We start from the raw sequence: 15,221 nt of genomic DNA on the forward strand, positions 1-15,221 counted from the left end.
CACTGAAAAACATTCTCTACCTTCATTTTTATTATGCTGAACTATGTTACAGCACCTCACAGTAAATTTCCAGTCTATGCTTATGTTCATTACTGCTCACTTCATTTAATAAAGGAGGTTTAGTTTGGTCAGAAAGGAGTTGTTAACCCTTCTCTTTATTAGTCGCAGGACCTGTCATTTACAGTTCCAAGTTAAACAATCGGGAACTGTCTCAGTCAAGGAAATCCCTTTCCGTGTTATGGTGAGGTTACTCATTTATCTGTGCAACAGAGAGAAAATTCTCAAAAACATCAAGGTTGTATTTGTCTAAGGAGCCATTATGATCTAACTTCTGACCCTTGGAAAAAAGACTGAGGTTCATTTAATTTAGTGCTGAGTTTCCAAGAAGCATTTGCCAGTTTATTTTCAACAAAATGAGAAATTATGTTGACTACGGTGGGACGAGATGCTGTGAAAGAGCCATGGAGGATGTCAGAGCTGCCAGGAGACCTGAGCAGCGTCTAGAGCAGCCCCTGACTTGGCAGATGCACAGGAAGACCCCCACATGGAAGCCGTCCTCCCAGGGTGGCACCGCGGGTGGAGGCCCAGGCCTGGACTGACAGCTGACAGACATTTTTGTCAACAGGTTTAACTGAGTCTCAATTTCAGTTCTCAAGACAAGATAAATATTCTGTTAATACTTTAATAGCATTCTCATATTTAAAGCTATCGTAAGTTAAGCAGGAAAGCAGTGTTTTTTTCTTTTGTTGTTAGTTTCTGCTGGTTTATTATCTTTTGAATATAAAAATTGATCTGTTCTCTTTTCAGTTAGTCCTCCTCTTCTCACCATAACTGTATATTATTCTGTGAGGGGAAATTAGGACTACAGAAAGGAAACCAGGGAGAGACTAAGGCAGTCCCAGATCACTGTGATCATGTGGCAGCATGTTTCATGTGGGCCCGGCTTCTGTTTCTGAGCATGAGGAAGGATCATTAAAGCCGGAGGGAGGGCAAACGAGAAATTCTGGAAGAGCAAAAGGCCAAGTCAAAGTGAGAACCAGTCCAATAAGGTGACCACCCGTGGTGAGCAAAAGCCACCTGTAGCATTTGTGTTCAGCACATGGCAGTGGCAGTGTTCGGAGCTTTGAGTGTAGGTGCTGCCACTTACTTACAAGTTACGTGACCCTGGGCAGATGGCTCAGCTTGGGCCTCAGCTGCCTCGTCTATAAAAGCATAGAGTTTTTTAGATTAGGTGAGCTCGTGCGCGTGAGAAGTTGTCAGTAGGGCAGTGGTGTGGCTCACAATAGCTGCATTCCTCTCACACTCCTTTTCCTTCTAAATTGTTTTAGGAATGCCAGCCCTCAATTTGAAGACCATTTTGTAGAACTCTATAGCTACATGTACCTCTGTGGAAAAATTGCACATTGCTGGTTGGTATATTAGGTCAGCTGTAGTAGGGACTATTCTGTAATGTGTTAAGCCAGCGGAGCTTAACACAGCACATTGCAGAGAGCTGATTTTATACAGAGAGCACAAATCAACCACCATGTTACACTGCATTTAATTAACTTGTAAGAGTATGATTAAGCCAGGATAACAAGGTGGGGCCTATGTTCTATGTGTAGAAGAAGTATTTTATCCTAAGGAATATTCCGGTCCAGGCATTTATCTTTTATTTACTTTTTTTTTTTCTGTGATGCAGTTTCGTTCTGTCGCCAGGCTGGAGTGCAGTGGCATGATCTCAGCTCACTGCAACCTCCGCCTCCTCCTGGGTTCAAGCAATTCCCCTGCCTCAGGATCCTGAGTAGCTGGGACTACAGGCACCACCACGCCCAGCTAATTTATATATATATAAAATTAGTAGAGACGGGGTTTCACCATGTTGGCCAGGATGGTCTCGATCTTCTGACTTCAGCCTGCCAAAGTGCTGGGATTACAGGCATGAGCCACTGCGCCTGGCCCGGTGCAGGCATTTTTCATCAATACTTACTATATTTGTTTTTTTGTTTTTTTGTTTTTTTAATTATACTTTAAGTTCTAGGGTACATGTGCATAACGTGCAGGTTTGTTACATATGTATACTTGTGCCATGTGGGTGTGCTGCATCCATCAACTCGTCAGCATCCATCAACTCGTCATTTACATCAGGTATAACTCCCAATGCAATCCCTACCCCCTACCCCCTCCCCGTGATAGGCCCCAGTGTGTGATGGTCCCCTTCCCGAGTCCAGGTGATCTCATTGTTCAGTTCCCACCTATGAGTGAGAACATGCGGTGTTTGGTTTTCTGTTCTTGTGATAGTTTGCTGAGAATGATGGTTTCCAGCTGCATCCATGTCCCTACAAAGGACTCAAACTCATCCTTTTTTATGGCTGCATAGTATTCCATGGTGTATATGTGCCACATTTTCTTAATCCAGTCTGTCACTGATGGACATTTGGGTTGATTCCAAGTCTTTGCTATTGTGAATAGTGCCGCAGTAAACATACGTGTGCATGTGTCTTTATAGCAGCATGATTTGTAATCCTTTGGGTATATACCCAGTAATGGGATGGCTGGGTCATACGGTACTTCTAGTTCTAGATCCTTGAGGAATCGCCCTATTTGTTTGAACTGCTTGTAGACACCTACATTTTTCAACCTGTTTCCTGCCTCTGCTTTGCATATACTGTTTCTTCTGCCTGGAAGACCTTTGCTGCCATTGCTTCTGTCCATTCCTTCTCCACCTGTCTTCACTTTCACCCTCCTGTTCCTTCAGAACACTGTGCAAGCACTGCATGCTCCAAGAAGCCATTCATGACACACTGGCGTGATGGAGGTGCCCCTTCTCCATATACCCACTTAACATATGTAATGTGAGGGTCTCCTCCAGGCCAGAAGGATGAGAACCAGGACATGCTGTCATGGGAAACCAACCTCACTCAGGGAGACTAGCAGGGTTCTCTTTGGAAGTGGCATTTACGTTAAGGACTTGAGTTGAAAGTAGCCTGGAGGAGAGGAGAGAAGGGCCTTCTAAGGGCAGAAGGAGTAGCAAATGTAAAAACTCATGCCCACATTTTGAGATAAAAAGGAACATAGCTCCATTGCTTACACTTTTCTCATAGGAATGGCCATGCTGTGCTGTAGTCATTGAATGTGATGATTAGTCTCTGGTGTCACTTTCCTAAGACGACGTTGGGAAAAACTCTGTGTGGGTGTGACCACAAGTTTGGCCTGTGTAGTCAAAGAGATTCAGCTATACCATTCTCCAGGCAATTTAGGCTGACTTCTTAGCTCTTTCGGTCTGCGGTGTCCTTATCTGTCAAATGGGTATGGCAGTTGTACTCTCTGAGGCTGGGGGTGATGTGGGATCTCAGCGACTGGTGTTCAGTCGGCATTCGCAGCATGCATCTGTGCTTCTCAGACTGTGACTTCCTGAGCTGTTAAACATCTGAGCTGGAGCCTTTTCCGTTTTGATTAGAAACCTCCTTATTATATGAAATGGGGAGAATGGGGATGTTTCTTTCCATGACAGTCTAAGATAACAAATTCAGGATGGTTGTTTCCCTACAAAATGAAGTCAAGTGGGAAAGAGGAAAGCCTGAGAGGGTCCGTGGAAACCTTTCTCAGATACACAGAATGGTTATGGCTTAGTAATCTAGACTTTTCACAAGTCTGTTCCTGTAAAAAGTTATTCCTAGTTCAAATATATTGTATATCTGTAGGCTGTTTTGCATCATCTGCAAAATGGCAGTGATAACTCTTCCCTCTTGCTGTCAGTGATGGCCCTTTCCTCGTGCTCTCTCAAGGATGTTGTACATTGGAACATGGATTTGCCTGTACTTTGGAAAGATCCTTGGCCTCGTGTAACCAGACTTGTGACAAGATTGCAGAGATCCATTTCTCTGCTCTCCTGTCCCGTGTGGCCATGGCTACTGAGTCACCTTTCCTTTTCCGGCCAGTTTCTGGATGGTGATGCAGCAGCACCCACAATTCATGCAGCACCAAGTTCTCTGGTAGACGAGGGTGTAAGAAGAAATAAAGTCTTTGCCTTCTGTAAACATCCCATCTATTGGAAAGGAAGTGTTTACCTCCTCCCCCACTCCCACAGTGCCTTGCACAGGCCCAGCCCTAGCTCTTGGCATACTGGGCTAGAATTGTCCAAACACATCTTCCCTCTCTGCAGACTCCCAGTCTTCCCAGGTCAGGTCCTGTCTTTGTATTCCCTCGTGCACTTTTAGGCACTTACCAGTGTGTTGGGTGGCCAATTGTTGTGGTTAAAATGTCAAAACATATTTATTATGTATTAAAATTAGGGAACTAGACAAGGGGCCTTTGATAATCCTAAAGTTAACACTTCCGCTTTGGAACTCTGTGATCTCGGTGGGACTTTCTTTGAATTTTCAGTCCTGCCCTTCATTAGTTGTCTTTAAGTTTTACAGAACTTTATTGAATACTGTTGAAACTCGCAGCCAGATGATTTTGTCCTTTGTTTTGTTTTGTTCACTGCAGTGGTGCTGATTACTATGATTATGGACATGGACTCAGCGAGGAGACTTACGATTCCTACGGTGAGTGACTGGCCAGAGCATGTGAAGAGAGGGAGGAGAGAGGGCCATAGAAAGACCTTAAAGATCTTAATGGGAAGAGAAATTTATAAGGACATTTGGACTCAAACAGCAGCTTCCTTTCAATTCGTTTGTACATATCTAGCTATTTTTAGAGGCTCCTTTATTATTTAAATATTTAAAGAGGACTAAAGACTTGCCAAAGACAGCATGAATCCAGATTCTGAACTTCAATTTTATGTTTGGGTTGATTGTCGTGTGCTGATTTTCTCACAGAGTAGTTTTTCAAACTGCAGACACTTGATAGCTGGGTCTTTTTGAAGTGTCTTTGTTTCTTGACAGTGAAGGGAAATGAAGCAATTGAGACTGCAGCTCTAAAGTGATTCTCCCACCTCATCTTCATATTTTAATTCATTTCCAATCTCAAACCCTCTGAAAAAAATTACACTGGCAGTCATTTCATAAAGGTTACAAAAGCACTGAACCAAGGAGGAGATACAGGGTCTGTAAGCTTTACAGGACGGCAGCTAAACCCTCTTAATTCAGTGGAGCTGGTAGAGATGCTGGAGACTTTGTGTCCAAAGTCTCACTATGCAGAAGGATGACAGGTTTAATTAAAAGAATTGGCAGCAGCAACATAACAGTAGTAAGAAGAGCCTTTGCCGCAGGGCAAGGAGATCAGAGAACGTGAAGCTTCAATCAGTTGCAAAGCTCTGATGAATCCCTGGTACCTGGTGCAAGTGTATCAGGATTGTGGTTAAGGGATGTTAGGACGTTTCTCTTAACAGAACTGAAAAACCATTTTCCGGTGTTAAACCTTTTGAAGTGCATTTTGTTGTATCACCTGCCCGAAGCTGTGATGATTGCACCTTGGATATATATATATATATATATATATATATATTTTTTTTTTTTTTTTTTGGTTATCCGTAACAAACACTTAAGAGAAATATGTTGGTTTGCTGAATGCAGGCTACTTAAATTGATGCAAGTTAGCTTGAGGGAATGACGTTGATTGCATGTTTTGTATCAAAAGAAGAGGTCATTTTAAGCATTTTTCCTTCACAGCTTTTTAAATTGGTCTCTGTGGACACATGGCTTTTAAATTGCTGTATGTTGCAGCAGGGATGTTAACTGTTTGATGTCAAAGACTTATAGATAACTCATTAAAAGTTATCTTCAGGCTGAACAGGTATTTAATTTCAGGAGATGAAGGTGATAGAATGCCCTTGGTTATTAATACCATTGTCCAGTACGGATTTAGCATTATGATGAATGAAATCTGACATTATGTTGTTAAATTTATTTCATATTCGTGAAGTGTTATTGAGAAGTGAAGTTCAACCCAGTGCAACTTTCCTTCAGTCTTTCCGTGAAAGCGCCTGTGAAAAGTGAGATCATGTTTCCCTTTCTCAGTCTGCCCCTTCCCATTTTGCTCTCCAGTTTTCTTCTCCTTTGTCTTCACAGATGTCCATCTATGTTTTTTCTTTGTTTTTACTGTTGGAAGACATCTAAGTGATCCTTTTCCCTGTTCTCTTTTTCACTCATAAATGTCCTGATGTTTAGCAAAAGGCAATTCTCTTTGCTACTTGAACTTGTAAACTGCTGTTACATGAGAAACCAAAAGGAAAGTCCTTGCAAAGTTGGTTGCCATTTCAGATACAAGAACCGTTTTTCTTCTCATGCTGACAAATTTTGCGAGTGAGATGATTCTTTTTCCCTGTGCTTGTAATTTATTTAAGTAAATTCCTTGTTTGTTTTTCTTTTCAGTACACCAGGGGTATATATTTTCAATATGACATGTACCTTTGGTTCAGGGCTAAGTTAGAGTCTGAAAAATGAAGCCTGTGGGATTCGTGGCAGCGATCTAATTGTGATTCATCTTACTGATTGTAGGACAAGAAGAGTGGACTAACTCAAGACACAAGGCACCTTCAGCGAGGACAGCAAAGGGCGTCTACAGAGACCAGCCATATGGCAGATACTGATTGTACTGTCTGATGTTGTGAAATAGCCACAATCTCCACCAGTCCTGTATACTGTTCAAAGTAATTTTTTTCTATGAACAATCCCTTTTTAAATAAATCAAAATGCTTAAAATCTGAATGGATGGAACTTAAAACTACTTTGTTGAAACATCAACCTGGGCAGAAAAAAAAAAAAAAAGACATGTAAAATTTTGTTATTTCCAGTCTGTATATGAAAAAATAGGTCATCAAAAGGAAAAAAAATAACTTTGATTAACTAGTGTTAAACAAAAAATAGGTTTACTAAATATGTTAATCTATTCTTTTAACATAAGCCTCACCTTTCATTTTAAAGGTTTCCATAGAATTTAGTTATTTGATCTTTCAGCCATATGCTAGTTATTTTTTTCTCTTGCCAACATGCGTAAAAAGGGAAGCCAATTACAAGTGCAAATAATGTGGTATTCTTTTGTAACTCAAGTCTTGAAATGTTCTGTAGTGTTAAGCAAAGTCTCCTCTTGCTTGATACTAAATAAACTTTTGAAAGAAATTTTGTGTGTGTGAGCTAACAATTTCATGGGGTTTTTTTATTTAAAAAGGCCTTCATAAATAGTTGTAAACAGGGAAAGAATTCATTTAACAATGCTTGTCATAAAAGGGTCACACTAAACATTGTACAACTTATTTTAAAAATGGTATAAAATTAAATGTACCATTATATACTCACCATAGACTTAAATGCTGTTTAAAGAGGCCAAATGGTATCGAGCTGCTTGAGTGGCACATTAAACTACGCAAAACCAAATCTTGTTTAAAAACTGGTTTTAAAATAACTACTGGATTTTCTGAAAAAGATGTGATCAGTTTTCATCTTGTTGAGCGTTTTTTCACTAGTGCAACTTTGGATTTTTTATGAGAATTTTGGTACCTTAATGAACACCTCGCTCCATGCTGGAAGCACTAAGCACAAAGCTTTTAAAGACTTTCTGGCTTGACTAATTGAGGTCGCACTCGCCAAGGCTGAGGATGTGTAACCCTTAAACGGTCTTCATTTTCAAAGGTAAATAAATCAAATAAGATTTTTAATCTCACTTAATTTATCTTAATATAACTAATAAAACCAGGGAGATTACAACCTAGCAAGTTTCATTATCCATTTTAGAAAAGTTTTAAGATCACCTAAATTCTCATTTTAAAAAGTTTAATTTGTTTTAGTAATCTAAAAAGCCTTAGTTTAGTCAGTTTAATTGGGGCCAATTACTCCCTATTAAACAACTGTAAAACCTCATAACTAGTTATTTGTAATACATTATTTGGTTAGTAATTGAGGGCACTTCTTAAAACTGACAAATATTTAATAAAGTTATTCTTTAATCATTAAGCTTTTTTAATTGTAGATTACGTAAAATGTTTAATTTTTATTTCTTGGGGGATTTTTTTCTCTTTATTTTGAGTAAAAAGGTCTTTTCTTTTGTTAGGCAATGTCAGCCATCTTGGAATGTCACAGGAACTGGTTGAACACCTGAAGCAAACAAAGGTAAGTTTGCCTTTTTGTTCCAATTATCCTGAACTGTGTGGAAGATGAAGACAATTTCACGCTTATCTGAAGTCACATGGAAAATTTCCGCTGCTGATTTCCTAGTACAACACCAGTGATTATGTCAGATTAACTCCAAAAGTCAGAAAAGAAGCTTCCTGAATGTAAACAAGTCAGGCCCAGGAAGCTTCATTATAAGCGGCAGAGATTGGAGGCTCAGGTTCATCCTGATATTTAAATATTCAGATTACTTTCTTCAGAAAATATCTAGCAGTCTAGTCAATAGCATGAAAAAAATTTTCCAGATTATTCAGTAAAAAGAGCAGTTTGCCAAACTTAATATATTTTCGTTTTCTATGTGCATGCATAGGCAAAAAACATTACACAGATATGCTGGAAATTTTTGACAGTATTTCTGTTAGTCTTGTGGAAGCATGGTTTTCTGTGCTTCTGAATTTTGTCTCTTTTTTACATCTTCTTGGTTTTTTTTCTAAAGCATCAAAAAATACTACTTAGGCCCTGATATTCCAGAGTCTTACTTTTTCAGTGTTTGTATTTGAGCTCTGCCAATAACTGTGACTTTGGGCAAGTCTCACTTTCTCTATCAGTTCAGTGAAACGATGCTTATCCCATGCACTTGTTAGAATTAAGATAATATCGTCAGAGTGTTTTGTAAGCCGAAAGTGATACAATCATGTAAAGTTTAATTGTCAAAGTTGTATTTACATATTTAATATATATGAAAAATATATGACCTTGGTTTTCCCTAATAGCCAAAATTAGCCTGAAATAATTAAATTACTTTTAGAAAGAAAATAATTCTCATCATTTTTGTAGACCAAACTAAGTTTATTGTATTTTCTTTATGTTTGTCTGTTTGGATTTTTGTTGTTTGTTTTTCTCTTGTACGGAATGAGAATGTGATGTCCACCACGTCTCTGTAGTGTGTGATGTTACTGAAGTTTTTCACAACTTTTTTCTTTATTAAATAATTTTTTAAGGAGTTGGCATACAGAATAATAAATCCAGAATTATGGAGAGGTAGAGGGTCAATCCTCAGGTGCTCTTCAGAGTTAATTAATAGGAAATACTGTACAATTTTATATTTCTTGTCATTTTTTCAAAGCATCCATAACTTTATCAGACTGTAAAAAGGGATTGTGATCCAGAAAGGTCCAGATCACTATCAGACAGGAACTTTCTTACTCGGCCTTCGAGATCTTCTCTTATCCGGCTGATGCCCCACCAGGCCTGATTTTTTTCTATTTCCATAGGAAGACCCTGCTATAGATAAGCCTGTCTTCTCGTGTCTCTAAGAGCACATTTCATTGTTCCCAAATTGCTTCCTTCTAACCTTTGTTTTCGCCCCCGTGGAATTCGTTTATTTTCTCATATGACCGCATCCGTGGAACGTGAGCTCCATACTGGACACAACAGGTGCACTGGTCATGCAAAGACTGATAAGACATGGAACCCTGTATTCAAATACTGCAAAACCAAATGGAGGTGACAGCCCATAACACACAACTTGCTGTCGCCTGTATCTTTGCATGAAGAAACCATAGCCGTCCTTCAGAACTTAGCCCCATGCCCTCTCTTCCACGGTGTCCTCACCAGTTAAATCAGGCGGTGATCCCTCCGCCCTCTCTAAAGAGCATACTTGGTTTATATTTCCTTATTTTAGTATTGGTACCCTATGACTTACATTGGTTGTAAGTTGCCATAACAGCCAAGCATGTGCTCATCACTTTCTGTAAATTATTTTATTGAATCCTCACAGCCATAAGAAGGTGTCATCTACATTTTAAAAAAGGAAGAAATTTAAGCTTCAGGAGGTGAATTTCACGCTTATGTTGCTCGTGTGCCTTATAACTGGTAGAGCCCCGATTTGAACCGATTGACTTTAATCCAGAGTCTTTGATCTTAACCATGTTGTTACAGTGTTATTCTTTATATTACAGTGGCTCCTCCATTAGAGTCAAGGCTCTTTAAGAGAAGGAGCCTTTAATTTTTGTTACCTTGTTTCCCAGAGAGTATCTCACACAACGCTGAGCATCGTGAATGGTAACTGCCCCCTTCTCTCTCTCTTCCCAACCCCTTCCCCAGATTCCTTCATGGAGTCTTTCACTTGTTTAGGTTTTGAATCTTCTTGTCTCAGGTATTCCAAGTCAAATCAGTATCAGTATTTACTCGGATATATTTCCTGAACACCTGCTGTGTTGCAGATGGCAGGAAGACAGTGATTAAGGACATCATTGTTGTCCTTGCAGGTGCCAAATGCTACTGGGGAAATGGACAGAGACGACGTCTGTAGAGCTCTGACAGAGATACACGTGCTTTCTAGGCGCGTGGAAGGGAGATGTGTAACCCAGGCAGGTCGGTCAGAGGTCGCAGAAGGGGCCCATGGAGATATTAAGACCAGTAGAAGATAACCACACAGGGCAGGTCCTCTCAGAGCATCCATACTTCTGTTCTGCCCTTCACCCGCTTTGTGACCTTGAGTCAGTGACAACCTTTCTAAACAGGAGTCTAAACTGCAGGTTCCCTAGACAGGCGTGATACCTACCTTAGTGTTGCTGTGAAGATTAGAAGCATGCCTGGCACAAATAAAGGTGTTCACTCATTGGTTGCTATATGTAAATATTTGCCATTATAAGAAAACATGATCATTGAGGAAACTTCAGGTATATTAGATAATTATTAGAGAAAGTAAGAGATGATGCTGGCTGGGTAGGAAAGGGACATACAATGAAGGCTCTTGTAGGTTCTGCTAAGAAGCGCAAATTCAGTGCAACCATTTTCAAGTGTAAGTATCCTCTTTGCCTTTAAGCTTGACCTACTCCATTCCCTTGGGCAGATAGTGCCTCATTTAGTCTGTGTTCCAAAAAGAACTCTACAAACTTCTGTTTCCACTAGTTAGTGATCTTAAAGCCAATCAGTGCCTTAAAAAATAGGTGCTCTCACTTTTTCATCCTCTTGTAACCATCTCTTCACATAGTTATTTGACAGTGTAAGGGTTTAGTAAGTGAGTGGCATTGTCAGTGTGATCAAGATGATTCCTAACAGGCAGTGTTAGGAACGGTCAGCCCAGACCCAAAAAACCCACACAATCGTGTGAACAGCACTACAATTTTAGATAGTCTAGCTGCCTTGTTTAACTCAAAATTAAAGACTCTGGTCACTGTATACAGAGACAGGTTCCAGAATTTAAAACTAATGATTTGAAGAAAAAATAAAACTGTAGAGTCAAAAGTTAAATGAAAATATGAGACATTTTATAGAATATGTGATAAATTTAAGGAATAAAGTTTATTGTTTTCTGCCAAACATTATCTACTATTTATATTGATATTCAGTGTTTTATAGGGATAGAAAGGAAAAAATCCATACTTATTTTAAAAAAAAATCTATTTTATGCCTGATTCTATTTCTGATTGGGAAAGACTGCAGATCATTTTTCAGTCTGAATTTCACCCTCCCTTATCGATGGAAAATCCTGTCCAGTTGAAGTTGATTCTGACTGACATTCCTGTTTCAAGAATCTCTGTTGTATATTTCAGTGATTAGCACCCATTGCTGAAATCATTTTTCAGATCTTAATGTGATGAGTCCTTCAGTGACTTTCAGGATAAAACTCAGCCTCCTTGGCTCTGAACATCAAGCCCTGCGTGATTCTGCTGCTGGCCTCCCCAGCCGCCTAAAGCACAGCATGCTCTGACCCCACCCCACTGTGGTCCAGCCCTGATAGATTGAAAACCTTCTAGAGCTTTTCTATCAGTGCCATTCTCTGCCTGAAGTCACAATTCCTTACCCCACTCAAATAAATGAACACAAATGAATGAACACAACTCTCACCCAGCTCTTGGTCTAGCTAGTTGTTGCTGGCCTATCCAGACTTCCCAGTGGAACTTGAAGCATCCCCTCACCCTGGAGGCCCTCCGTAGCCCGCCATGTTCACAGCTCTCCTGTGGACCCTCGTCTTACTCCATGAATTCTGCAGTACAGTATCCTGAGATTGGCTGTTGACCCTCCTTTCCTCCCACCAGATTGTCAACATCTTTAGTGCAGTTACCCTGTCTCATGCCTAGTAAGAACAAGCCATCGGATGGCTGAGTGAGTAAAGTGGATGTGGAAGCTCGGTGGCTGATAGTACAGGACGATGTACTAGGTCTTGTTTGGCCTTATTAGACTAAGTTAGTCATCCTTACATTTGAGGAGAACTTACCAGGTTATTAAGTTCTGTCCTGTGTGTTTATCTCATCTGAACCACCGCTGGCAGGATGTATGTGTCTGCTACCTAACACAGTTCCTAGTACCTAACAGACAGTCAAAACAAGGAGATAGAATAAACAAACAGGTACCATTGTGAAGTGTGCAGGGATGGTGGTGGTATCCTGAGGCTAGATTTCTGTTCTGCTTGTGGGTGGGTTTTTGTCCCTGACTGCAAGACTTGGAAGTTTCTTAAAGATAGAAGAACCATGTCTTATTGGACTTGTACTTCCAAATACTAGCACACTGCCTGGCACATAGACATAGTGGGAACTGACAAGGTGTTCAGTGGGGAATGAATGAGTAAACAAATGACCCTATAATTCTGGAAACACTAACACTGAGCACTTTTCAGTACAGACAGTCCCTAATACATGTTCAGTAGAAACTGTACTTCAGATTTTGAATATGTATCTTTTCTACAGCTAGCCATAGCAGTATGATACTCTTGCAATGCCAGGCACTGGCAGCGAGCCATTTTGTTTTTCACTTTGAGTACAGCATTCAGAAATTACTTGAGATATCAAACTTTATTATAAAATAGGCCTTGTGTTCGATGATTCGGCCCAACCGTATGCTAATGTAAGTGTTTTGAGTATGTTTAAGGTAGGCTAAGCTAAGCTATGATGTTTGGTAGGTTAGGTGTATTGTGTACATTTCCAACTTAATGTTTTTGACTTACAACGGCTTTATAGGACATAACCCCATCCTAAGATGAGGAGCATTTGTATTCATTTGTTTTCTTAGTGGAAGTATGATGTGTCTCTAATCATTAGATTTTTTTCAATGATAATGTGAAGTTGGAAAACCAAAATATGTCCTTTATTTAGTCGGTAATACATGTGCTTGGTACAAAATATACACACACAGTGGTCTTAATTCCCACCTTTACCCCCACACACCCACAGGCAACTGTTTGTAGTGATTTTCCTGTATCTTTCCCGAGATAGTCCGTGCATAAGTAAAGCTTTTTTTTTAAATTATCACTATTTTTTACATAGAAAACATTATACCATTTTCTCCCCTTGTTTTACTTTGAAGTATGTCTTAGAGCTCATTTTCTGTTATTTTATACTAGAAAGTTACCTTTTTCTTTTTATTGGCTGAATAATATTTATATGAAAGAGCCATAATCCAAACAACTACTGACAGAGATGTAGTTAGTTTCTAATATTTTGCTCCCATTAAAGGCAATGCAAGAAGCCATGTCTATAAACATCTGTGGAATGAATTTTTAAAGTAGACTTACTGGGATTTTATAGATGTTTCCCATAGAGGTCATGGTGCATCTTAATATGCTTTTGTAAAAGAAACCTATCTAAATGCTGCATGTTTTCATTATGATCTACAAGATTAGCTCCTGTGGCCACTCCAGAAACTCATCTGCCCAAAAGTTGGTTTAAAATGGTCTTCTATACCCAGCATGACGTCTGGCATGTGGCAGGCTGGCTACCTGTGCGATTTAGCAAGGAGATGCAGGGCGTGCTGGGTCTAGTAAGGACACCTCCTGGACACTGGTCTGCGTCTTACGGGGAGAGCTGAAAGTCCTGTGACCCTTCCTCAGACTCCTGCTGGTCTCCTCACATTCCTGGGGCTTATTTACATCAGCAAGTGTATGTTAAGGGCTGGCCCGTGGTGGGGCAGGCTTTGTGGGACTGTGGTAGCCACACCAGGGTAGCAGGAGAGGCCTACAGGCTCTCTTAAGGAAACAGACAGGATCTCCTCTAGCACTGCCCTCCACGGGCTCACTGCCCACCCTCTCCTCTTCTCTGGTTATCCAGATCCTGCCATTTCTTCAAGATCTTTTCTCTCTCAGCCAGAAGAGCCTTCTCTTCTGTCCCCATGAGAACCCTGGCTGAGAGGACTCGATTGGCAGAGGTCTCATTCTGACCTGCCAGTTGACAGTTTGGAGCTGTGTAAATGTCCTTCATCCCTAGTATCCTCCTTGAGGGTCACAGGTGTGTCTGTCAAATTTCATAAACCTTAAAGCCTTCAGCACAAGCCATGCAAGAAATATTTATTGGTTGATGAAAGCAGTGCCCTCATCAGTAGATTTACTGTATTCAATGTGTAACTTTAAAAGATTTGCCTTTCAATCACGGTTTGCAATTGATTGATCCTACCAGTGCTGATGCTTTATGCAGGTGACACTGAGATGCCCACTGTGTCCCTGGCGCTCTGCAGTAATAAAAGGCTAGAGAAGGGCAGAGATGGTGCAGAGGAGAAAGAGATGAACTTGCTCCGAGTACAAAGGAGGAAATAAAATCTGGAGTTTTGGAAGTCGAAATCTTGCAAGCCAGGAAGGGAGGAGAAAATGTGAAGGCATAATAAGCTAATACAGGTGGGAGAGGAGGGTGTCAACCAAGACATGAAATGGCATCATTTGTTTTGGGAACATACAAGTAGCTGCTGGAATAGAACGTGCTGGGAGAGAAATGAAAGAGATGCCTCTGGAGACATAGGAAGGGGCTGGGTCCTATGGAGCCATCAGCGGTGTCCTGAGTTGTTGTCAGCACACTTTGTGGTATTGAACAGTTACCTAGGGCCTGGGACGTGTGACCAGAGCCAGGAGAAGTCAACATCACCACAGTGGCCATTTCTCCACTGCGATTGGGTTTTTTGTTTGTTTGTTTGTTTTTCTGATCACCAGCCAGTTTTTTAAATAACAGTTTTGTTTCGTATAGCACATCAAAATCGGTTCTTTGGGGTTAGGTAATAAAATTTAAAATATATCTGAAAGTTTAGTCTCTTATCAGGTGACAAGAATGCAAGGACTCTGCCAGGGTGGACCCCTAGGAACTTATAGGTTAATATTTGAGGTTTTATGTAAAACAAGGCGTTGCCATTCTGAAATCGCTCCATAAATACCATAATGGATAGTAGTGTAATCATCATTAAACCAGTTAATCATCCATCCGTCTT

The 15,221-nt window shown here is 40.3% G+C and overlaps 1 protein-coding gene across 4 annotated transcripts in view; it reads left to right on the plus strand.

Annotated features, from left to right (window-relative positions):
- The window catches only part of KHDRBS3 (KH RNA binding domain containing, signal transduction associated 3), a 203,321-nt gene that overhangs the window by 187,624 nt on the left and 476 nt on the right, over positions 1 to 15,221 (plus strand). For 2 of the 4 annotated variants that reach the window (XM_033202636.1, XM_033202637.1), the window contains exons 8-9: positions 4,471 to 4,529; positions 6,423 to 7,043. In XM_033202636.1, coding sequence (XP_033058527.1) covers positions 4,471 to 4,529; positions 6,423 to 6,514 — 151 coding nt within the window. In that variant the 3' untranslated portion in view covers positions 6,515 to 7,043. Of the gene's footprint in view, positions 1 to 4,470; positions 4,530 to 6,422; positions 7,044 to 7,971; positions 8,031 to 15,221 lie in introns of those variants that run through there. The other 2 variants (XR_004435246.1, XR_004435247.1) reach the window with 2 other exon arrangements.

The sequence above is a fragment of the Trachypithecus francoisi genome, unplaced genomic scaffold (genome assembly GCF_009764315.1).
Source record: "Trachypithecus francoisi isolate TF-2019V2 unplaced genomic scaffold, Tfra_2.0 Lachesis_group7, whole genome shotgun sequence".
Lineage (NCBI taxonomy): Eukaryota > Metazoa > Chordata > Mammalia > Primates > Cercopithecidae > Trachypithecus > Trachypithecus francoisi.